Source organism: Vigna unguiculata, chromosome 7 (assembly GCF_004118075.2).
Source record: "Vigna unguiculata cultivar IT97K-499-35 chromosome 7, ASM411807v1, whole genome shotgun sequence".
Taxonomy (NCBI): Eukaryota; Viridiplantae; Streptophyta; class Magnoliopsida; order Fabales; family Fabaceae; genus Vigna; species Vigna unguiculata.
Genome location: NC_040285.1, coordinates 14997388 through 15023889, shown reverse-complemented (window position 1 = coordinate 15023889; position 26502 = coordinate 14997388). Strand labels below are relative to the sequence as shown.

The 26502-nt window shown below is 37.5% G+C and overlaps 2 protein-coding genes across 2 annotated transcripts; one reads left to right on the top strand and one right to left on the bottom strand.

Moving 5' to 3' along the window:
* The first annotated feature begins 17400 nt into the window (after positions 1-17400).
* LOC114192551 (piriformospora indica-insensitive protein 2) lies at positions 17401-18975 on the top strand. The gene has a single exon (XM_028082304.1). It carries the CDS (start codon positions 17585-17587, stop codon positions 18866-18868), a length of 1284 nt encoding a protein of 427 aa, XP_027938105.1. The 5' UTR covers positions 17401-17584; the 3' UTR covers positions 18869-18975.
* A 122-nt stretch (positions 18976-19097) lies between these two features.
* LOC114192631 (CRIB domain-containing protein RIC6-like) lies at positions 19098-20558 on the bottom strand. Its single transcript, XM_028082410.1, has 4 exons — positions 20146-20558; positions 19939-20039; positions 19780-19858; positions 19098-19704 (listed from the first exon to the last, which is right to left on the bottom strand). The coding sequence occupies exons 1-4, from the start codon at positions 20204-20206 to the stop codon at positions 19298-19300; spliced, it is 648 nt and encodes a 215-aa protein (XP_027938211.1). The 5' UTR covers positions 20207-20558; the 3' UTR covers positions 19098-19297.
* Positions 20559-26502: the final 5944 nt, after the last annotated feature.

Below are 26502 nucleotides of genomic sequence, written 5' to 3'. Positions count from 1 at the left end.
TATAACACCAGGTGGAGTTCCCACTATGAACATAGTTTGTAACGTCCCTAGACTACCAAACTCGTTAGTTAAATACTGAGGAGGGCAATCTATCTGGACCCATCCGTACGAGCCACAACTCGCACACTCGTCATCCCAAGCCACAACTCAAGAGATGTCATTCTGAGCCACAACTTAAGGAATGCCACGTGTTTAACCCCTATCCCGAGCCACAACTCAAAGGATATGTTCCAAACCATAACTCAAGGAACACTAGTAAGCTGACCTTCGAGATATCGCCAAAGCCTTGTAGACCACACACATGCAAAGCAAGCAAAACACAAGCATGGCCTCTTCATTATCGCTTGACACTACTCTAGAGCCGCCAAGCGAAACACGCTTCCAGACCGCCAAGTGCCTTGCAAACATCGCTTGGCGGGACCACCCTCATCGCTAGGCGCTACTAGTTCGTTAACTTCACTGTCTTTGTAGCTATCTCCTGGTAGTCAAATACCATCGTTAGGCGCTACACCAGTACTTGCGTAGTACTGGTTTTTTTAGCACTTCAACAGTGTCCCAACACCTCACATTTTCAACAGCCCACATCCAAAATCATCCAATGGCCCCTTGCAGGCATCAACACAAGAATCTATCATCCGTTATGTGTAAATCTTTATCAAGGTTAACATATATGTGCCTACCTCTATATTTTCACAATTTAAAAATCAACCACTCTTGAATTTGGTCACCACCCCAATTTTCACACCACAATCTCTAAAAATAAATCCCAATTCATGCGTGATGGCCCCAACTCCAATGTCCATGCCAAATAGTAGCCATATCCCCAATCTCCTTCTTAATGGCATAAGTGTATATTCACACCAAATCATTCACATAACCTACACAAGCGATAGTTAAGTTTTCTTTATGATTACACCACATAGCCTACCCATATGATAATTCACATTGACTCATATTTACCATTAAGTTGTACCTGCGAGATTGTTATTTCTTCCAAACCTTAAACATAACTAAGATCACTCTTATGACCTAAGGCATACTAGTTATTTCCAATTCCATTTTACCTTATTTTTCCCTTATCCAATTCCACCTGAACCTTCAAATGCACCCATCAACTCGAGCCACCTGCATCAACCACGAGAACTACTGTCACCATTATCGCTCGGCCGCTCATAGCTTGCCGCCAGGGGGTGCATCACTTTCTGGTCAATTCTAGATTTGGTCATGCACCCTGCGCGAATTCTAATCACTAATAACTCATACCAGTTTATCAATTTTCCACTCAATACACTTCTATTATACGCTTATTGTAAAACCTGAGAAATTTAAATAATTAAATAAGTAATTATTTAATAAATGCGGGTAGTGGGAGCCTTGATGGCATTTAATGCAAATGATTATGATGTGGAAAAGTACTAGCTCAAATGGTTGAGAGTACTTTATTGTGTGAGAGGACTTGGGTTCAAGTCTTATGTATGCCAATTGTATGTATTTTAATATGTGTTTTATTTTAATGTTATGTTTGACTGTGCTTAGTGATAATGTAATCCTAAAATTATAAGAATTATCACGAAACATGAATTGGTTGAATTGGTTGGGCATTGACTGTGTAATTGAGGGGTTGTGTATTCAAACCTTGCTGGGAACGAAACTAAACTTTGGTGGAGGAAGGGAAGGTTCTGGGACCTCTTGAAAGAAAGGCTTGGGAAGACCATTTGGGAGCAAGGATTGCAGGTAAGGGGAGTTGTTTTCTTATGTGTTTGATTCGTGTATAATGTATGTATATATATATATATATATATACATATATATATATATATATATATATATACACATATACTTGGAGAGCCCACTTACATGGGGTGAAGGATTCTGAATGTTGACAATAGACATCAATGACGATCCCGTTGAATTGGTGTGATGTTGGGTTGATTACGTAGCCGAAAATTAAGTGAATGTGAAATAATGGTGCGTAGGAATTAACTGGAATCGAAGATTATAGAAAGAATCAGGTTCGTAGGCATAGGAAACCTGGGTATTCACCCAGGTACTGATGTGCCGCCTGGCAGCATCTCATTGGCCGCCAGGCGATAGCGGTGAATTAGTAATGTTTGGGAAAATTGGTTAATTGACTGTGATAGACGCAACCAACAAATTGAGTTGTGAATAAATTTAGCGTGAATATATGACAAAAATGCAAAGGAATGGGAGGTTAGTGAGGAAATAGGTAATGTATTGGAAGTTAGGTTGTACTTGGTTGAATTGGTGACAAATAGGTAATGAACCTCCAGTGGTAATCAATAATCTGAATATGAGGGAGCAGTGGAAAAAGAGAATAACTAAATTGAAGTTGTGGGTTAAATGATTATGGGGTTTTGAGAGTCAATGAATAATAGTTGAATGATGAAAAAATATATTATATTGGTTAAGGTATAAATCATAACTATGCAAATTTTGGATTGGGAGGGGTTTTGAGTGCAAGGCTTGGATACCTTTTTGGTTTAATTAGAAACAGGTGGTCTTATATTGAAATATTGGATTAGAGGTATTTTCTATAAAAAGGATTGAGGAATTAAGTAATGTTAAAGTACTTAGTGAATTCATAGGCCTTGAATAAGGGAATCAACAATTAGGAATGATAGGCAATTGAACCCTATGAGGGTTGCAGATTTCTCAGAATTTAATCTTAATTGACGTGTGTATTTCTGGACTTTTGGAAATACTTTGGGTTGTAAGCCAAACTGTTTTGGGTGCAAAAACCAATAGGACTTTCGCTACTGGTATAGTGCCTGGCGGACGGGTGTAGGCTCCAAGCGATAGGCTACCAAGGAGGTTCCTTGCAATGAGTGGCACCTGACGGCAAAGAGAGCTCCGCCAGGCGATAGACCCTAAAATAGTGGGTCCATCTGGAGCTTGGCGCCTAGCGACGTGGACGTCCCGCCAGGTGGTCTGCGTAGGTTTCGCCTAGCGGCGCTTAGACTACCCCAGGTGATAAGGCTGCGGTCAGTGGCTTGCTGCGATGTTTTTATGCAGTGATGTGATACTTGGATCAGGAGATGTTGTGCCATAAGCGGGTAGGTTCATGGATGGTTGTGAACACGTGATGATATGAGCGGGGAGGTTCATATCCTATTACTCTCGTTTGGGGATACAAGCAAGGTAGGTTTGTATGTTCCGTGCTCACACTTGAGAGATGCTGCGTGCGGGAAGGTACGTAGCTGGTGGATCACGTGTGTTGGACTACGAGCGGATAGGTCCGTAGAGCAGGACTACGAGCGGGGAGGTTCGTAAAGCAAGACTACGAGCAGGGAGTTTCGTAGAGGCAGGACCACGAGCGGTCAAGTTCATGTGAGCATCATAAATCCTGAATCTAAGGCTAACTATTTGTGTGTTGTGAAGGTTGAAAAGCCTTGGGGATTAAGGTCTTGGCCAAGAACTAACTATGATGAATCAGAGGGGTGTTTTGCTTTTATGTTGTTAAATTACATGTTATTTTATTTATTAGCTCACAATTTCTGTTTGTGATTGGCGATGATCGTGTGACTTGTCATACGAGAGTAGATGATTTTTCAGGTGACGTTGTGGATGCATAAATGACGGAGAGAGGGTTAACTTGGGACTTGAGCTAGGGATTTTGTTTTGTTTTCATTTACTTTATCGGATTTTGAAATTTGTAATAAGATTATTATTTAGTTATGTTTAAATTATGGCGCGTTGAAAAATAATTTGAACTTTCCCGTGTTTTGGGAATAATAAAATTGCGATGTTTGAATTTTAATTCGTATTTATTTAATTTAATTAAGTAATTTCCAGTAGGAACGTTACACTTATGAGTACCAATCATATGTTAGGCCTCAAATACACAAAATCACATTGTTTTTATCTACATAATTTACTCCAAAACATAAATCCCCAAATGTTCAACCCTAATATGCGTATCTATCATTTTCCTCCAATTAATCCCAAGTTCCCTCATCATTCACCAATTATTTACCATCAAAGTTTCAATATCCCGAAAATCATCATATTTCCTATAACCAGAATTAGCCCAAAACTCACAAAAACACCAATTTGTGCTAAACTGGCTCGCGTCGCCTAGCGGGTGTTCATCACCGCTAGACCGTTCATAAGAAAACCCAGAAACTGGGTTGTGTAGCTTGCATCGCCTGGCTACATATAGTTCACCGCTAGGCGGTTGCTCGCAGGAACCCAAAAATGCACTGAAATTTGTATGAGTCGCATGGCGACTATGAATAACTCGCCAAGCATTTCTGGGAATTTTCCAGAAACATGAAAATTGCAGAATGGACAGAATATATACATCAAATAATTCATACATGGCATACAATTAAGCAATATGAATTAAAATGAACGGTTCCAGGTCCCTTAACCTGGATCCTTGCTTAGAAATTTGATAATCTAGAGCTTCCTTTTTTTTTTATCACCAACGGTCTCCTTAGTGCTTCCTTAATTCAGCTATTCTCCTCTCTCAATTAGCACTTTGATAATCTATAAAACCCCTCCTCCCAATGTTCATTAACAACAACCTTCAAACCTTTCTCTTTTCCCCTTAATTGGCCAATTATTAGACCTTAATGACGGTTAATGGCAAGTGTAACATTACTAAGGAATATTACTTAAATAAATAATTAAAATAGAAAATTGAATCTCAAAAGCCGTAATATTATTATTCCCAAACGCGGGAATATTTAAAATGTGAAAACACGCGCCAAAATTTATTAAACGTAAATAACAAGAGTATTACAAGTTCCAAAATTCTTATTCATAATTGAAACATATCAAAATATAGTAAAAATCTCTTAACTCTAATCTCCCCATCGCCTAAGCATCCTCAGCATCACCAGTATCAACATCTGCTCCCGTGTAACGAATCACACGATCATCACCATACACAAACATAAAGGGTGAGCTGATAAAAATAAAGATAGCATATGTATAATACACAAGATAAATCATACACCCATCTTAATCAATCTACTTAGTTCTTGGCCAAGACCTTAACCCCAGGGTTTTTCAGCTTCCAAATCACACAAATGGTTAGCCTTGGACTCGGAAATATGATGCTCACACGAACCTGCCAGCTCGTGGTCCTGCCTCTACGAACCTCCCCTCTCGTAGTCCTACTTTACGAACCTCCCCACTCGTAGTCCTGCTCTACGGACCTGCCCGCTCGTAGTCCAACACATGTGATCCACCAACCACGTACCTCTGTGCACGCAGCATCTCTCAAGCATAAGCACGGAACATACGAACCTACCTCGCTCGTATCCCCACGCGAAAGTAACTGGATATGAACCTCCCCGCTCATATCATCACATGTTAACCACCATCCATGAACCTACCCGCTCATGGCAAAGCATCTCCCGATCCAAGTATAGCATCATTGCTTAACACGCAACACGTTACACGAAGCATAGTTAGTGGGATTTCTGCCCGACGTAGCACCAAGCGCCGCCAGGCGAAACTGGTCCAGACTGCCTGGCGAGACCTCCTCTCCGCCAGGCGCCAGCGCTCTCTCAGACCCCCCTGTTTTACAGTCACCGCTCGGTGGAGCACACCTTCCCGCCAGGCGCCACACGATGCAGGGACATCTCCTGCTGTTACTATCGCCTAGCGGTTATCAGCAGACCGTTAGGTGCCATACCAGAGGCATTCTACTGCTGGTTTTGGCACTCAATTTGGTTGGTTTTGCAATCCAAATGGCTCTAAGGTACACTGCACACTTATGTTTCAGTAACTAATTCTAATTTCCCACCAACCCCCAACATCGTTTGATTTCTTTAGAACTCATCTTTATCATTTAAACATTTCAAACTAGGGGTTCATCGACACTTATGTAATTACATCATGTGTCAGTTCTCTGATAGCAGAACCTAATCTCGCTCATTCCTTTTACCCAATTAAGCTCATTAGTAACAATCCTATACTTAACCAATGGTTTATGTATCTTTTCATCCCTCAACTGCTCTTTCCAATTCCACTTGCTCAACTCACTAGAATTCATATTTCCAACTTAACAACCATTCCTTTCCAACTTAATTCATCTATACTATCATTGTTCCCTAATATCAGATTATTAGTTTACCACGGTGTCCATTACCTATTAGACCTCGATGTATTCCAATTGCACTCTCCAATTCATTACACTAGATATAAGCATAACCACTTCCCACATATTAGTATATGAATCCTTAACCTCCTACTATTTTGTACCTTATCTCTTTTCTTCTTATCACTTAATTAATTTCCCTGCCAAGACAAATTTCTTCATTCACTTACACACTACTCCTAACATACCATACCCTCCAACTCCTTCCCATGTCTCAATATCAATAAGTCCCGGTGCACCAATTTCCTCCAATATTTACTGACTAGTTTTTCTATCCCAACTCATTCCAATCAGTGTTTATCGCGCCTATTCAGAGCAAGGCACCCTATAAGACCCATGAAAATTAATTAATTAATAAATGCGGGTAGAAAGCGCCTTTATGGCATTAATTATTCTTTGATGTGACATGGAAAAGTGCTAGCTCATGTGGTTGAGAGTACTTTGAATGTGTGAGAGGACATGGGTTCGACTCCTATGTATGCCAATTATGTGTTGTTGTTTTATTATTGATTTTTAATAATATGTATGAGTATGGAATTGGTAATGTAAACTTATATTGATTGGAATGTATCACTAAATGTGAATTGGCATAATGGTAGTGCTTTGGCCTCATAAGTGGAGGGTCACGGGTTCAAACCTTGTTGGGCATAAAGTAGGCTTTATTTTTGCTAATTCTAGCTTGGAGTGGAGTTGAAAGGGCAAAGGTAAAAATCAGAGGGAGGAGAAGCCAAAGGGCTAAAAAACCATAGTTAACAATGAATAGGAAATTAAAAACATAATTAAGCCCATTTTTCGTTTCAGTTTTTAAACACATTATTAAGGCACCTATAAAAGCCAAATTTTAGGAGAGAAGAAGGGTTTTTGGCAGTGCTGGTAATTGTCTTTTGAGAGGAGCACGAGTTCCGAGGGTGAGAGGAGAGAGTTGAAGGTTGAATTGGGAGGAGGTTGAAGTAAAAAGAGTGGTCAACAAGGGAACATTCTCTTTTTTCTCCAAACTGAATCAAGAAGTCCAGGTTAGAGGTGCTGAAATTTTGTGTACTTCAATATTGCTTAGGTTTTGGCGTTTTGTTCTTAAATTGTATTCTGTGTGGTGTGAATTGGTTATGATATGCACTGAAATTGAGAAATTATGAATGAGATGTGGGGTGAAAAGCCTTGTTGGTATGAAATAAGAATCTGATGGGGGTTATGGTACTGTAATTTTGATTTGTGGCCAAATCCTGTGATTTGAGAATCCAAACGTGTTTACATTATGTTTTATGATTTGGTTGATGAATGAGAACGAATGAAAAGGGATTGCGTGTAAATTGGCATTGTTTTGGTGTCTCTGATGCACGAGTAGTGGCGAAACTCTGCATGTTTCGCCCAAGCGACTCCCTCTCGCCTAGGCGAGAGTTGTAGGAGTTCATACAGGATTAGGCTCAAGCATTTCGCTTAAGCGACCAAGACTGGGTTTGAGCGAGACGTAGTCTCACTTAGGCGAGAGACACTCGCCTAAGCGAGGTCGCGATGAGTCTTGTGCATGTTTGAGTGTGACTTCTCGTTTAGACGAGGTGCGTGTTGTCTTTTGAGCGATGGTATGGCTCGCTCAGGCGAGAGGATCTCGCCTGAGCGAGATGACGTGATGATGCTATTGTTTTAAGGTCGCTCAGGCGAGGTGAGCTAGCCTAAGCGAGACTGAGGGCTTAGTTTGGGCGAGAGTCCCTAGCTTAAGCAAGTTCATGTGAATTACCATATTTGTGTGTGCTTGTGTGTGTGATTGGATACTTTTTCATAAGTATAGGAAGTATATGCATGTGGTGTGGTGTTTGGGCTTGAAGGACTAAGTCCAATAGGGGTATGGGATGTGCTTGATGGTTGGACACATGATGGGCATGGAACTGGATGAGTTCTCGTCGGCTACCAATGGGCGAGGAGTCCTTGGTATGGTGATTACATGTGTTAGGCGCACGATGGGCAAGGAACTGATATGTTCCCGTCGGTTACTATTGGGCGAGGAGTCCATAGTATGGTGATTGCGTGCGTGCCAAGGTCCAAGTTGAGAAGGCTTAGATGTTTTACTACATACGAGGAGTCTGTAGGGCAGGACTATGAGCGGGATAGGCTCATAGGGTTGGACCACGAATGGATTAGTTTCGTGGAAGCACAGTGAAGTCCTAAGACCTAGTTCATGCATATGACTCATGAAGGACTATGAGGTCATGGTTGGGAAATTTGACAAATTGTGAAATTTTAGTTATGTTATTTTGGAATGGGCGGCATATTTATTTCATGTATCTATTTATATATAATGTGCATAGCTCACCCTTTCTGTGTGTGTGTGGCGATGATCGGATAACTTGTTATCCGAGAGCAGATGATGTGACAAGTGGGCCAGGAGATGCATAGAGACGGAGAGCAGGGGCTACTTGGGCTTTTGAAAGCATTTTTACTTTTGGATTTTGATGTAACTTTAATTATGCTAGACTTTATTAACTTTTGTATAGAACGATAGTGAACTATGTTATGGTTACTATTTTGTTTTAAAATTTCCCGAGTTTTTGGGAAATGGTATTATATTAAATGAGGCATTTTTTTATTTCTTATTTTAATTATTAAATATTAGTAATATTCCTTAGGGATGTTACACACCAAACTGCCTTTGTAATCGCCGCCGCCTGGCGGCAAGTAGGGTGTCGCTAGGCGGTGCATCAGTACCAGACACAAAATAGGTTTTTTTGCACCAGCCACGAGATTCCTCATACCTTGATTTGATACACAATCCAATTACACCAAACCTCACCAATTCGTATCAATTTTACCAAACCACAAGGCCCATTATTATGCTTTTTGTGTCATATAATTTTGGTATAATTAGCATAGATTTATCATTCCTTCCCTTCCACAAACCCAAACTCTCATCATGACTATTCATACATGACTTTCTATAAACACCGTCAAATTCAATTGCTGAAATATCATAAACATATAATATCATACACAACATCACATTTAGAAATCAAAATGACCAGTGCACCAACCAAAAGTCAGAGAAAATTGCGCATTATGTCGCGCCGCCTGGCGGACATTCAACCATGCCAGGCGGTTCATGTCAAAATCTCCAAACAGAGGTGAAATATGATGCATCGCCTGGCGGCTCGGGCTGTACCGTCAGGCGGTTTCCGGGCAGAACCCGGAAACTCCAAAAAATAGCATCCAATAAGGTGGGGGTTTCATGCAATGGGTCACAGCAAGGCACACACATTCAAACACGAATAAAAGTACAATGAACAGCTCCCCTTACCTGGATTCCCTGCTCCAAATTCGAATTCTTGATGGGTCTCTAACCTAAAAGCTCTCTTAGTCTTCCCTTTCACTCCAACAATATTTTCCACTCTCAATTCTCTCGACACCCACCACGAAACACTTCTGGAACCCACTACTTGAATGTCACACACAATGCAGCACCCCCTTCCCTTCCAATTCTCTTCTCTCTCACAATTACTCCCTAATTAAATAAGATTAACTCTAAAACGAAAATACCATTAAGTCTTTGGTTTAATGGTCAATCAAATATCATTATGGTTTTCTCTCTAGCCTCTCAAGCTATCTCCCTTGGTAGCTAGGGTTTTCTATCTTTTCGTCTCCATGCCAAAAACAAAATTAGGCAAAAATAGAGTTTAGTTCTTATCCTTAGCAAGACTTGAACCCACAACCTATCAATTACCAAGTCAAATGCACAACCAATTCAACCAAATTCACAATTGTGATAATTCCTACAATTTTAGGATCTTATTATCACGTCTAGCATTCAAGTATATCATCAAGTCAAATGCACAACCAATTCAACCAAAAACACACAATTGGCATACATAGGACTTAAACCCAAGTCCTCTCACACAATCAAAGTACTCTCAACCACTTGAGCTAGTACTTTTCTACGTCATAGTTTTCTGCATTAAATGCCTTAAAGGCTTCTATTACCCGCATTTATTAAATAATTATTTAATTAACTATTTAATTTTCTCGGGTCTTACAGCAAGAAAAAAAAATCACTTTAATTGGGATGGTAATTTCCATTCAAGCTTCATTATGGTTTGTTTTTCCAGCCCTCTTGGCTGCCTCTCTAAGCTAGGGTTTCTCTGCCTCTTCACATTCATGCCAAAATTAATTTTAGCAAAAAGAAAGCTTAATTTGGATCTACCAAGGTTTGAACCTATAACCATGCCAATGTCAAATCAATGCACAACCATTCAATCATGTTTCGTGGTAATTCTTATAATTCTAGGATTATATTATCATGCACCATGATCACACATATTCTCAAAAGAATAAAATAATTAATTTAACACACAATTTCGCATACATAGGACTTGAACCCAAGTCCTCTCACACAATTAAGTACTTATGGCTTCTTCTTGTCTCCATTGAAGCTTGCATGAAGGATGGAGGCTCCATGAATAATGTTGGATGCGGAAGCATGAAGGAAAGAAGCTTAAGGTGTTTGGTTTGGTGTAGCTGAAAGGATTCTTAAGAGAGGTGAGGCCAACTCCTAAAGAAGAAGACTAGAGTAAACTATAGAAGAGTTTACTCTAAGGTGAGCTCAAAAGATATTTGCGAACAAATTTGGATAGCAATTCATTACTCAATTTCAAGATGAATTTTGCATGTCTTAATCCTTCTATTTATAGGCCAAAAAAAGATCAAGGAGTCTCCAAAAAGTGAAGGGAAAAAGGAGTCTAGAAAGTTGAATTTTTGAGCCAAAAGGGAGCATGTGAGAGGTGTGACTTGCCACCTAAGCAAGTCACACTTGTCTTGCCATGGGAAGCTAATTGATACGATCCTATCCAGGAAAAAGTATGATCGTTTCTGAATTTGAATCATCAAGAGGCACGACACGAATAAATCCACGACACAATAAATCTAAGAAGAACGCGGAATAAGACAAAGATGGGGGACGCCACAATCTAGCAGATTGATAAGTCAAGTGAAGATTCGCCACAAAGATGTTAATCTTTGATAAGAACCGGAGGCCTAAGCCAAGAACAAAGAGAATCCTCTCTTTAATGAAATAAAATTTAATATATGACTAAAAGTCCCTACATTGTTTTTGGTACCTCTATAAATAGGCACAGAAGTTTAGAGAAACCTAAGAACCCTACAAGATGGACCAAGCCCAAAACATCAAAACATAAACTAATTTATAAAAGAAAGCCCAAAGCCCAAAAACATAGAACATAACTAATTTCTAAGAGGAAAGTCAAAGTCTAAAAACATAAACTAATTTTCCTAAAAACTATCTTCAAATGTGCTTTAAGCCATGATCTTCATATTCTTTGAATTTCAGATTGCTTGTAGCATTAGGAGCCTTGAATAGTTTTGATCTTTCAATCTTTTGCTCCTAGCCCTTGTCATAGGTCCTTTAAATTTTAAAGGTTCATCTTCAAGTTCTTCTTGTATGGAATCTTGGGATAGTCCTCTATCATTCCCTCCTTCTTGAAGAGAATTTGTCCTCAAATTTGTCTCACTTGAAGATTCCTTATCATTCTCTCGTGTTTGGAGAGAATTCGACTCGAATTCAAGAAGGTTTTATGCACAAACACAAACATAAATCAAAGACACAAATCGGAAATAAAATAATAGAAATTCTACCAAAATGAGATTTGGATCCTGAAAAAGGTCAATCTCTTATTATAAAAGATTTTGGAGTTCTGCCTCTAGGGTCAAATACCCACCTGCACCAATCATCAAATAATTTTAAATTAAAGATAAAATGCTCAAAGAAAAGAAAAGGAATATTGCTCAAACAAACAATCCAATTATAGGTATGACTTTGATCACCCATAGGTTTGTTAGAAATGGGTAAACAAGCTAATTCATGAGCATATATTTCTAAGCTTGTGTCTTTTTTTATCATCATTTCGTCTTTCCATTGTTGATCTCCTTGTTGCTTGATGAATAAGTGTTCCTTAAGTATCCTTTCGTCTTTCCATTGTTGATGTCATTGCTCTTTGATGAATAAATCGTCCATAGGCAATAAAACAATAAGAGAAAAGTTAGTACATTTTTTCATTGACAATTCATAATACTCTCTTATTTCTTTTTCTTTTTCTCTCTTTTCTTCCTTCTCTCTTCTTCTACTCTCTTCTTTCTTTAATTTTTCTCGCTCTTCTTTCTCTTTTCTCTCTCCTTCTTCTTTCTCCTCTCTCTCGCTCTTTTCTTTCTCTTCTTTTTCTCTCTTTTCTTCCTTCCCTCTTTTTCTATTCTCTTCTTTCTTTATTTTTTTCTCGCTCTTCTTTCTATTTTCTCTTTCCTTCTTCTTTCTCCTCTCTCTCACTCTTTACTTTCTCTTCTTTTTCTCTCTTTTCTTTCTCGTCTCTTTCTCTCTCGTCTCTTTCTCTCTTTTCCTTTACTTCATTTTCTATAAGTGTTTCCTTCTCATGGGCTTTTTTTAGCTTTCGATTTTGCCTTCTTTTCAATACATATAATTTTTGCATTGTTCTTTCTTCCTCCTCTCTCAAGTATGAAATGTAGTTCTTGAGGTCTTCATGAGTCATAGGACTTGCATACCCATTAGGACATTGATGAGTTTCATGCCCATAGCCTTCACATTTGGAACATCTTAGTGTTCTTGTCTTTGGCAATGATTTTCTATCAGGATTGTGCTTCCATTTAATACTAGCAATCTTGCCAATTAGCTTTATAGTTATGGATTCCAAGGCATTAATGTATGCTACCAAGACCTCATAAACACTAGGTGTATCTCTACATGCCACTCTCTTGGTACGTTCAAGTCCTTGAACCAAATGATCTTGGTTAGGAGTGGGATAATTTAAACCATATGTTAAACTAGTTCCATAAGGATGCTTCTGTGAAAACATGTTTCATTACTCAATATTTGCTAATTCCTACAAGAAAATGTTAGTATAATAAAATATATTTAGGACCTCACCACTCCGCTAAGTGTTTCACTCAATTTTCCACTCGTGTATCACACGGCTTTTTATTGAATGTACTCTCTTGCCTTTTACCACTCAAATTCCCTTTAGGACTTGGCAAAGAACTCTAGTAACTTAAGCAAAGAGTAACAAACCATGTGAAAAATGTTGCGAGATCTAAATCTTGACTTTAGAGGACAAAGAAAATTCAAAACTCTAGACAAAACTTCAAGGAATGTTAAAGACACAAAATAAGAAAATTAAAATTAGAAAATAATAGGACTACCAAAGAGATTTAAAGGAGACAACACGGAGACTCTAAGACAAAGACTGATTGCCAGTAGATATCAATAAACCACAAATAAAATTGTAACAAAAAGTTGTGTTGAACTCCCCCTTTTTTTTATCCTTTTTTTTTCTATATATATTGTTTCCTTTTGACTTTGATCCACAATATCTTTTTTTGTATATTTTTTTTTGCAGTTCAACACAAAAACAAACTAAACAATTTATCCTTCAAACTCTCATACTCAAGTAAATCAAAGTAAGTGCACTTGCAAATCCCAAACACAAACAAATAATTTCCACGAATAAAATGTAGAAATACACAATTTAAACAAAGAACAGAAAAGAGAAAAAAATACTTAAAAAAAAAAAAAAACTCAACCAAATTGGAAACAACCTTAGGGGTTTTACTCCTTACAAATGAAACAAACAAAATTAAAAATAAAACACAAGACAAATCGACATTGAAAAATTGTAGTTTTTTTTATATGACAGAAAAATAACATAGAAGAGGAAATTCAAACCAGAACCTTGCTCTGATACCAGATGATACGATCCTATCTAGGAAAGAGTATGATCGTTTCTGAATTTGAATCCTCAAGAGGCACGACACGAATAAATCAGAGAAGAACGCATAATAAGACAGAGATGGGGGACGCCACAATCTAGCAGATTAACAAGTCAAGTGAAGATTCGCCACAAAGATGTTAATCTTTGATAAGAACCGGAGGCCTAAGCCAAGAACAAAGAGAATCCTCTCTTTAATGAAATCAAATTCAATATATGACTAAAAGTCCTTACATTGTTTTTGGTACCTCTATATATAGGCACATAAGTTTAAGAAAACCTGAGAACCCTACAAGATGGCCCAAGCCCAAAACACCAAAACATAAACTAATTTATAAAAGAAAGCCCAAAGCCCAAAAACATAGAACATAACTAATTTCTAATAGGAAACCCAAAGTCTAAAAACATAAACTAATTTTCCTAAAAACTATCTTCAAATGTGCTTCAAGCCATGATCTTCATATTCTTTGAATTTCAGATTGCTTGTAGCATTAGGAGCCTTGAATAGTTTTGATCTTTCAATCTCTTGTTCCTTACCCTTGTCATAGGTCCTTTAAATTGTAAAGATTCATCTTCAAGTTCTTCTTGTATGGAATCTTGGGATAGTCCTCTATTACTAACTCTCATCCTTGGAGAGCAAGTTTGAGAAGCTTCTAGGCTTTTCTATAGTAGACACACTACTCTCGGCCCATTTAACCCAATTTCCCTTTTTGGTCCAAAATTACTTCTAAAGCCCAATTTTCTCTAAGGCCCAATACATGGCACAAAGAAAACCCTATTCTACTAGGCCCAAAATAAAATCCTAATCTAGTATTTACAAGCAAAGAGTCCTAGGCTAGGTCTTCACATCTTCCTTGGCTCATATGAAGTTCATTTTGGGCCTTGCATGCGCATTTAAGGCTCATTCCTCTTGTATTCTCCTAGCCATGGCTCTTGTTGTAGGTCCCTTGGCTCGAGGCATCTCATCAAGTACTCTCAACCATTTGATGTCATAAAGTCTCCCACTACCAGCATTTATTAATTAATTAATTAAATTTCGCGGGTCTTACACGTGACACCTCCATGTTGCAAGTGATCTGAAATTTGTGGATCTTAGATCTAGATCTAGGCACACATTTTTCAACTTGCATGGCAACATTTGAATCACATTTCACATAGCATTTAGCTTGCATTTGGAGCTTGCCTTCTACTATAAATGAAGAGGCATTTTTCAAGGCAATTTTTACTAATTTAACACTAAAGTGGTTTCCACACATATTTTTAATACAACATTGAGGTTTTCAAGGTAATTGTCAAATGATGAACCAAAAACAAAGAAATCAACCATGAATACCTCTATGCTTTTTTCAATTAAATCTGAAAAGATGGAAAGCATACACCTTCAAAAAGTTGTTGGAGCATTGCATAGGCCAAATGGTATTTTTCTGTAAGCAAAGATTCCAAATGGACAATTAAATTATGTCTTCTCTTGGTCCAATGGATATCCTATTATTTCATTATAGCATGAGTATCCATCAAAAAAACAATAGTATGCTTGTCCAATAAGTCTCTCTAACATTTGATTTGCAAATGGAAGTAGGAAGTGATCATTTCTGATGACTTGATTCAATTTCCTGTAATCAATGCATATTCTCCATCCTATCACTGTTCTTGTGGGAATGAGTTCATTATTCTCATTTTGAATCATTGTCATTCCACCCTTTTTAGACACCACTTGAACGGGACTAACCCAAGCACTATCTGATATTGGATATATCATTCGAACCTCAAGCAGTTTTGTGACTTTTTTTCTCACCACCTCCTTCATAGTGGGGTTGAGATGCCTTTGAGGTTGAGTCACAGGTTTGTACTCATCCTCCATCAAAATTTTGTGTATACAATAAGATGGACCAATACCTTTTAAATCAGATAAAAAGTCCAGCTTATTGCATCTTTGTTGGCCTTCAATACCTTCATTGGCCTTGTTTCTTCTTCACTTCTGAGGGTGCTACAGAGAATTACAAATTGGCTACCATTTTCTTCAAGAGAAACATATTTTAGATGGGTTGGTAGCTGCTTCAGCTCCAATTTGAGTTGTTGCTCTTGTTCTTTATTTCTGGAGTTGAGCTCCAAATTTAGAGTTGTGGTAGATGAAACTTCTTTGGTTGATCCAAATCTTTTAAGCACTTTTGAATTTCCTGTTAAGACTTTCTCCAGAGGGTCTATTGTTGTAACCTTTTCTTTGTTCTCCAAACATACCTCATCAAGTGCATCCATCCTAAAGTAATCCTTTTTGTCAATAGGTTCAAAATTTTAAGAAGTCAAAAATTACATAATCACATAAAGTAATGTGTTACTCTCCACTTTTTAACCTCTCAAAATTTTAAAAATCACATTTAATTTTTAACCTCTAAAAATTTTATATCAATGGTGTTAGTCTTCATCCTTACAATTTTCATTCTAATTTTAAACTGATTGTAACCCTAAACCAAAAATATTTAATAAAAATGTGAATTTTAATGAAAACATCATTATACTTTTATGTAAAAATTAAATTTGGTTTCAATTTCTAAAGGGACAAAATTGTTCCATTTTGAGAAAAAATTGTGACTAAATTGAACCAGAACAACGAATACAAGAACTAAATTGAATATAAAATATTGACTTTGATATGTCACGTTGTTAGACTGACACATAAAAATTAAAACAAAATTAAAACAAAAAACAAAATAATCACAAAATAACATGTGATTGTCATTGTTCATTACTGTTAATTATTTAAATAATATTAAAAAAATAATTAAATTAAACAAGATTAACAAGAAATTTAATTAAAAGAATAGTAAGATTAAATTGAGACAAGTGAACGAAGTAGAGAAATATAAAAAATAGTGAATAATGCATTTGTATTTGCTGATTTTGCAAAGAAGTAGGAATGAAGGAAAATATATTTGACATTCTTCGTACTTACGAAAAGAAAGGTACACATGATCAATTGATACAGGAATACATTACGAATATTTTATTACTTTTTTCATTTTAAATTAAATATTAATACAAATAATTATAATAAAAAATAAAAATAACATTATTATTAACATTAATAATTTAATTATAATTTAATAATTGATTAAAATTAATTTATAATAATAAAATAACTTGATCATTTTATAAGTATGTGTTTTTATAATTTTCTCTGAAAATAATTATATATATCGAATTATTTTCTTTTTTTTTCACATTATCTCTAATAATTCTACAATTGTATTCTCTGTCATCGTAATTTTTTTTTTATCTCTTTAAATCCAGTTCTTAATATAAACAAAGCATAGAATGAAAAAGCGATGGCCTTGAAGTAAAGAAAGCCGAAGAATGAAAAGGTTTCGAAAAATGTGTATATCATCACTTTTGTCTTTTTTGTGTATAATTAAAAACCAAAATTATAATTTTAGTAAGTGGATAGGAATATTAGAATAGAGTGAGAAGGAGTGAGTGTTAATGTTGTTGATAAAAGGCCCATGATAGAAGTGGAAAAGGAATGTAGGTAGACGGCGTTACGCGTCGCTTTCTACAACACGACACACCAAGTCGGCGAGTGCGGCGCACCACTGTCGCTTGTTTCCACAGCAGGTTTCTGTCCGAAAATATTTCCTGCAAATTCTCCTTATACTAAGAGTATACCAAACCAACAACCTCAAAACACAAAATGGCTGTCTTGTCAATACTCCTCCTTTCTCTTCTCTTCTCTGTCTCCCACCAGCAACCTCATTTGGACTCCTCCGAACAAGAATCAGTGTACCAGATTCTTCACTCCCTCAACCCCACCATTCCCTGGCGCAACCTCTTCCCCGACGACCTCTGCCTCTCCGCCCCGCACGGCGTTGTTTGCGACTACCCCACGCAACTCAACCAAACGCCCCACATTGTCGAACTAAGCTTCGGCTACGTTTCCGATGAAACCCCCAACCCTCCTTGCTCCCCCAATGCCACCCTCCACTTTCATCTCTTCAACTCCTTCCCCTACCTCCGCAAACTCTTCTTCTATAACTGCTTCAACCACACCCCTCTTTCTCTCTCTCCCTCCTTCTCTCTCCCTTCCTCCCTCCAGGAACTTGTTTTCATCAACAACCCCTCTTTCATTTCACCCCTCGCTTCTCTCCTTCAAAACCTCACCTCTCTCCGCAGACTTATCCTCATCGGAAACGCTTTTCACGGCCACCTCCCCTCTCAGATTCCTGCCTTCCTCAACTTGGAAGAGCTTACTCTCTCAAGAAACAACCTTAGCGGTCAAATTCCTTCCACTTTCGGCCTCCTCAATCAACTCAAACTTCTTGATCTCAGCGGGAACAACTTTCAAGCTTGTTTACCAGACTCGCTTGGGAATCTCTCTCGGCTTTTGAAGCTTGATTTGAGCTTCAACGCTTTTGGTTGCAGAATCCCCGAGAGTTTAAGAGGCTTGCGGAGTTTGGAGTTTTTGGATTTAAGCTTCAACCGTTTGGGCAGTTTCGGCGTGCCTTTGTTTCTGGGGGAGCTCCCAACGTTGAAGGAAGTGTATCTGAGTGGGAATTCTCTCTCCGGGGCGATTCCGGAAATATGGGAAAATCTGGGGGGTGTTCAGAGATTGGGGCTTTCGGAGATGGGTCTGGTGGGTAGCATCCCTGTTTCGATGGGGGTATATTTGAAAAATTTGTCCTATCTTGGGCTTGATAACAACAACCTTGAAGGGCCTGTGCCCTTTGGGCTTTTGGAGTATGGTGGTGAGATAAACTTGGAGAACAACAATTTGAGTGGGAGAGTGAGATTATCAACAAGAGTAGGACAAAAGCTGAAGCTGAAGGTGGGAGGGAACAGAGGGCTATGTTTGGACAATATAATGGACAAGAAAACTGATGTTCCTGATGCTGTCGTTTTCAGTGGGGCTTCTTCTCTGCTGTGGTTTGATTCCCTTTTCCTTTTTAGCTTTGGGGTGCTTGTCTTCACGGGATTTTGAGGATGTTTTCCGTTGGTTCCCAAAAGGACAAATCCTTTTTGTCTCTTTAGTTACACTTTAAGGAGAAAGTTAGTTCTTTTTTACCACTAATAAACAACAAAAACATTGCATGCTAATTTACCGTATTTTTCTGTTACTTCAACTTTACTTTGCCTTATAAATCCTAAGAATGCGTTTGAAACGAAAATGTTGTAATTAATCTGAAAAAGAAAAAGTAATGAAACCAGAATGAACAAGTGCGTGATTACATATGATATGAGGAATGGGTGATAATACAATAGTGTGTCTCTATAGAGAAGGCCAAAAAGGAAGAAAGGACGCCAATAATAATAGTAATAATAGGAAATATAAAAATGGGGAAGGAAGGGTTCTTGTTCTGGTCTCAAGAGTTATCTATGCACAACACTAAACTAATAGGGCAACATTACATTAGAGCAAAAGATCGTGTTCAGTTTCATCAAAGGTGGTGTGGGTGTTCCTGGACTTGGATTGGGCCGGGGATCCAGAATCCGAAGCAGAATGGGCTTTGGTTCTGGATTTGGAAGGGACGCCACTAGAATGCTCCTTTGTCTTATGGCGACGAGACTTTTTAGGAATATTATTATTATTATTATTATCGGGTGAGGGTGAAGGCGGAGGAGGTAGTTGAAATGGATCCGGGTATTCGGGTATTCGGGGTGACTGGGCGATCTCATCTTTGTTCTTGTTGGAAGATTTCCTCGTTCGCGGTTTGCTTGTCTTTTCCTTTGTCGGAGAATCTGTAACACCCGTTGACTGTCTTTTAGATGCCTTGGGTAAATCCGATGATGACTCTCGATGATTTCTTCTCCTTGATTCTATGTGCAAAAACATTTTTAGGCAGTCAGAATAATAATAACAATACCCAAAACTTTTATTAATAAAACATGTACCTTCTGCAACTCGTTTCACTCCATTTTCTTGACCTTTATTCTGAACATCTACACTTGGAGAAGTTTTAAACTCGGTCATCTGAAAACACAAACCCCTCAACTCAAACAAACTCCTTCAGATTCTTTGGATCAAATATTTATAAGAAAATTGAGAATTACCCAGCTGGGAGAATTTACAGAGGGTCCATCCCACCCTATATGAGCCACGTGCTTTACATCTGTGGGAAGTCCGATCTGAATTTCTTGTTCTTTTTCACTCTCTGTCGTGTCAATTTTTAATTTTTTTTTAAGAGAGAAAAAAAGAATAATAATTTATTATGTATTATGCTAAGAAGAAGGCATGATCGGAAATGTAATAATGCCTACCAAATATTTGAGTAAAGTATCTAAAGCCTTTAAGAATGCCCTTCACCTTGCCGCCGGACATGCTCAACTCAACAAAATTTGATGCGTTTGAATTATCTTTTGGAAATTCACAATGTTGTAGTCGTAATTAGTTAACCTCAAGTAAAATCTGGAAGATGAGAAACCAACATTGATTTTGAGACAGGTCCACGACAAAACAACTTTGTCTGTTGAACATTCAGCAATGTGTGTATGCTGGAATTGAAGAAACGATCCCAAGAGAACCCCCCATGAAAGGAATGGTGGGAGGTATGTGCTTTTGGTTTCTTCTGAGTCTCTGCGAATATGGGTTTCTGCTTGTTTTCGTGTTTCAAGAAAGAGAATTGTAATGGTTCAAAAACTTGACGCAGTTTTTGACAAAAGTGTCATCAACATCCCAATGCTGACAAAAGGGCTCAATCCTTGCATTTTTCGTTCGTTCGTTTTTCCGCACAATCAAAGCCAGAAGCTTATCGAAATTTCTGCTGTGACAATCACAAATTTAAGCGAATCCAATTTCAACATGCTAAAATTAACAACCCTTTAACACCTCATTTCTACAAAAACTAACTCCTCCTCAATGGAAAATACCTCATTCCTATATTCATGCCAATTAATACCCTTATTTCCTTTTTACAATTATCCTCATATACGTAAAAATAAATAAAATTATCCATGTATAATCTTATACCACTATAGGAGTAAGAAGTCACAGTCCAGATAGAATAAATATTATTAACAAAACCATGTTATAAATTTAATTAGATATTGAATAATATTTAATATTATTCCACGTAATATTCAACACTTTCTCTGTAACATCCCATTTAATAGTTTTCCATACTATCAAACAAAACATTATATTACGGTCAAGCATAGCAGATAGTAAGAGCAAACAAAAACACGCGTGGAATAAACATCTCTAGTACAGTCCTCCACACGTAAACATCTAAGAACTCATATACATCAGATAAAAGCGGCTAGAGGGAATCCTAGACTACACCCAAAACCTTGAAATAAAACAGTAAAGGTCTAACTACAGTAGCACTCCTTGCCAATCTTCAACTTCTGTTCATAAGGAAGCATCTCCATCAGGTTTCAGTTCTGCTCCCACCAAACATAGGTGATCATTGCAAAGGGATATTATGCAAAAGCAAACACACAACAAGAAGGGTAAGCTAACTGAAGAAGCAAACATTAACACACTTCACAATAAAAGATGTCATTTATAGCAGGTAATTCAATCATAAATTCTAGACTCTATATCCGGATTGTGTAAGTGACGTTGGAGCTCTTGGTGGCTTGCACCTGTAACGGCTTCCAGACTCTGCAGAGTCTGGACACATGGAGTATTCACCCGACCGTTCCCAGGGTAAGTCCCCTCCACGTCTAAGACTTGATCGAGTCCGACGACGAGGACCTCCTGCTACTCCTCACGACATAATCCATTCTACTCTACCTGAGCTTGAACGATTACTGGAGTTTCAGGATACCAACCATTATAGATTCCTTACGTCCTTACACACACTACAATTACTACTTGAATTTCCCTTGAAATTCCATCCAAATTCCATTTCTTCTTACGTGCATTCATCCAATTAAATCATTCTATACATCAAAGGTAACATTTCAATCATACAGAGTCTAATTTACACAAAGATGCTTTAAAACACATACTTGTACCAAAGAAAACAGTTTTGGAAACATTACTACTGCAGTGCCTCTCGCTCAAGCTAGAAAGTCTAGCCTAGGCGAGAGGTTATCTCGCTCAGGCGAGCCAGTCTCGCCTAGGCGAGACACCAACAGTGGCAAAAATAGAAAATTGGGCGAACCCTCGCTCAGGCTAGGCTGGTTCGCTCAGGCGAGATCGTGATCTCGCTCAGGCGAGGCTTCGTGCAGGAACAGAGGTGCGTTTTCCTAGTATTTTCGCTCAGGCGAGCGGTACTCGCCTAGACGAAAATATCAGGTCACGAACCTGTTCCTTCATGCAGCAAGCCAGTTTCCCTTTAGCACCAATCAAATACTCATCAATTCACGCAATTTCAAACACCAAATCCATAAATCAAACATGCAATTCAAGCTTTTTCACGGATTTTCTAGAAACCTTAAAGAGAGGGTTAGCTTCCCTTACCTTCCCACAACAAAGCCCAAGCAAGATCAGCTCTCAATAGAAGAATGGTACCACTTCAACACTTAAGGAGCTGAAAGGGAATTCTAGACATGAGTTGATTCCCAAAATTCGACCCAACCACTTAAAGACCCTAAAATCAGAAAGAAGAAAGGTGAACTGAGGAAATTGAAATTCGACTTACGCGTAAGGATGGATCGAACGGCTTGGGGAGGGGGTTCTGTGGTGATCTCAGGTGATGTTGCTGTTGCTGAAAGAATGAAAACAAGGTTTAGGAACTGAATTTGGAAATCTGGACTTCCTTGGTGGTTAGAGAGAAGAAGGAGAATTGTGCAGAAGAGGGGTGTAGGTGAGTGGAGCGTAGTGTCCTTGTGTGTTGGCAGAGAGTGTTATTAGAAAAGGGGGAAAATAAAATAAATAAAGAAAAAGGGTTCTCACATTCTCAACATCCACTCTCTTGTTAACTAATTCAACACTTTTAATCTTACAAAGTACCTTGCCTTCTTAGAACAAACTATTGCTTTCCATGTATTAGGATATAGTTTACTTTTAATGAGAAAACCTAAGAGCATGTATGAACACCGGAAAAGAAAAGAAAGAACAGTAGAAAATAATGCGTTGTTTAAATTTTAAAAATGAAAAGTAAATAAGTTCTAGTTATTTCTTTAATTTAATATATGTATATGTATTAAAACAAAACAAAAAACATAATTATTTTAATTTAAAATTTTAAAATTCAATATTAATTACAATGTTGTTAGCTCGTATTATTGAGATACATCAGACTCTTACATCTCGTAAAAAAGACTTTCACATAAGAAACTTTTACATGTAACGAGGTTTCTTGTTTATATATTAATGGTACCCCATTTTCTTAGAAATGTTATGATGTTAAATTTGTTGGTTTAAACAATCAATATCCGACCGAATTCAACTTTGAAGTTGGGTTAAACCCTTATTACTGTGCACACCTAGATATACCTACACTAATCTAAGATACCTCACATTTTAAACTTAATCAAGAGAGTAAAATCTTATTTTTTGGGTAATCTTTTAAGTTAGAAGTAGATTACAAATTTTAAAATAATTGACAATTATGAATATGCTAATTCATCGTGAAAAAAATTTATAATTTTTTCATTTTATTGTTGTCCTTTTTGGATCCAAAGAAAAAATTTCCCTTTCTTCTCCTTTCATTTGTGATTTCTGCTATTTGCGTTCAAGTTTTTTAAGGAGATAGAAGGTTAAAAACCTAATTGATCAAGGATATCTAAGGAGTGTAGTGAGGATTTCAAGTTTTTTTAATTGTTGTGTGCTTATATTATACTAGAATTCTTTTATTAAATTTTAGATTATGAGGATATGAATAGTATGCTAAGTTAGAAATCTCTTGTGAGGACAAATGCTTATAGGTAGGTGAAAATGTAGATTCATGTATGATATAGGTTGATTAAACCAATTTGTTTTCAAAGTCAATTTTTGAACTCCAATCACAATTCAGTTTACATTTATTAAACTTTAGGCTATTACCTAGTTTTAAGGTATAAACAAATTGTGATTGAACTAAATCCATTTAATCCAATATACCTCCATTACAATTCATTTTTTATTGTCGACATGCTCATCTCATCATTCTAAATAATTAATCATTTTTTAATTGAAATAACTGTAAGGCCCATTAATTATGACTTATTACTTTCTGTCCTCGCCTGAACGAGATCCTTCAGCCTGAGCGGGATTGGGCGAGACAGGGTGGTGTTTGGTTGTGTGTTTCTCTCTTGTGATTGGAATTGTTTGGGTATGACTGCCATTATGAGATACATGTACATATGTATGGATATATGCCTAATGGATTGCTATATATGCGTGACATGATTCATAAATGATGAATGATGGGTGTTGTGGGAACTTGACATGTGAAATGGATGAGTGGTTTGGAACTAAAGGAACATGATGTTGATATGAGATGAGGCCCTAGACTCATGGGGTGGTGATGATCAGAGGTATGGATTCGAAATACAATGCGTATGAGGAATTAATCTCAGGGGTTGGTATGGAATTGTAAATATGATTTAATGTTCTTTTATTGCTGATTTATGCCTGCTGGGTCCGTGTCAGTGCGTAAGTCCTTGGGGATCTCTAGGTGAGATTCCCAGGGCCGCGCTTCAGTGGTCGGGACGTAATTCCATGGCCCATGTTAGTGGGTGTCCATGGTGGTGCCCCATCGGTATAACTAGGTAAGGATTCAAGGTAAGGTTGCATCCTGACACTCTAAGGGGTCAATCAGTCTCACCTAGAGCGGACTGACTCCTGTGGTGAGAGTAGCAGGAGGCCTGAAATTCACTAAGGGCTAACATTGTGGTGAGGGAAAATTGATCCATCATAACACTTGTAACAAATAGCTCGGGGGTGAGCAGAGGTATCCACCACAAGTGCAAGCATCCGCTGAATCCGACCAAGTTATACGTATCCAGATGAGTCGAGTCGAGTCGTAGTGTATTGAATGAAGAGTCATGACATGCTTGGTTGTTGTATGGGTATTGGATGGTGAAAATATAATTGATTGTATGATGAATATGTTATTGGCTCTAGCTTACCCGTTTTGTTGTATGGTTGTATTGTATGTGGCTGATCTTTCTTGCGATGATCATCAATTTGATTGATGGGAGCAGATGGGCGAGGTTCTCGTGGACAACGCGAACACTGGCGTGGTGAAGCTTGGCGACAAGAGGGTGGTGTGTCTGACGAAGACGGAGAAGGGGTCAATTATGATTGACCCTGAGACTCTAGAAACGGTGGGGAAGTTCAAGTACAATGAGTCGTTGGGGTCTGATTCACTCTGCGCACCCCGTTGTGACAGATAAGGAGTTTGTGATGTTGTTGCCGGATATGGTGAGAGCAGGGTACCTTGTGGTGAGAATGGGGCCAGGCAACAATGAGAGGAGGGTTATTGGCCTTCAGAATACCACTGGATGGAAGTTCATATGGAACAATAGATGCAACATTGGACCCAAATGAACATGGGAAAGGCATGGACATGTGCAGAATATTGAAAATTACTTTTCAATACATGCTATCTTTCTTTTATTTTTTTTAACTCTTTTTAACCATCCTAATGTTACTTTTTAACTTCCGAAGTTTCTATTTTAATAAATATACGTTGCTTATGATTAAACCAACTGTAAACCTGAAGTATTTCAATTCTTGTGTACTAAAAGTAGTTATGCTTAATCTAGCTGCATAATGCATTTCAATTGGCATTTTCGTCTTGATAAACTTTCCTAAAATATTTGCATCACTGGACCATGTTATTTTGCTATACAAAATTGAAGAAAAGTTGCATAATGCTTTTTTTCTTCCATTGTATTCATTTTGGCATCACTAATAAACTTTTATATTCATTTAGTTCTTCAAGTGCATGGATTGTTTTGATACATATGATTGATGAACTGTAATTACTGATGCAGGTTATTGGATTTGAAGATTTGGTATAAGAGAGGGCATTGAAGAGTGACTTGCTCTTCATTTCTAACCTAAGCATAAGACAAAAGGGCTAGAGTAGAGGTGTTGTGTGAAGCCACATTGCTTATTCGAGAAGCGGTTCCAAAGGAACACATATGGAGCCACATTTGCAATTAGGAACATATCAGTAGAAATTTAGAAAATGTATTATAATAATGTGTAAGATCTTTTTTTGCCTTTTGTTTTCAATATGCAAACTTTTGGAAGGTGTTCCATAATATTAATTTCTTTGATATGAATTATGAATGAAAGTATTAATGATCAAAATGTTATCTATGTGATTTTTTTATTTTTTTGAAAAGTAGGTTATATAATATAATGACGTAATTAATCTCAAAATTAATTGTAATTAATTAAACTGGTGACATTTAAAAATGTCATAATAAAATGATAATAGTGTCAGTTTAAAGTGTCGTTTTTCATATTATATTTGTCATCCAGTAAGAATATTACGTCAGTTTTAACTGACCCTTTTTGCCTCTTTAAACTGCCACTTTATATGTTATATAAAATGACGGTTGTTGCGACGGTTCATCTATAAGCGCCATATTATACTTTGTAACGGCAAGAATTACGACATTTCAGGAAACCGTCACTCAAGTAAATAACGACAGTTAAAAATGACGTAAATTACAAAAATAAACGTCGGTATTTACAGGTTTTTTTGTAGTGATAGTAGATTGATTGAC

Coding starts and splice junctions, on each gene's coding strand:
- LOC114192551 (XM_028082304.1), top strand. CDS start 17,585: ATGGCTGTCTTGTCAATACTCCTCCTTTCTCTTCTCTTCTCTGTCTCC.
- LOC114192631 (XM_028082410.1), bottom strand. CDS start 20,206: ATGTCCGGCGGCAAGGTGAAGGGCATTCTTAAAGGCTTTAGATACTTT. Junction 19,859..19,938: donor CTGTAAATTCTCCCAGCTGG/GTAATTCTCAAT, acceptor TTGTGTTTTCAG/ATGACCGAGTTTAAAACTTC. Junction 19,705..19,779: donor AGTGAAACGAGTTGCAGAAG/GTACATGTTTTA, acceptor TTTTGCACATAG/AATCAAGGAGAAGAAATCAT.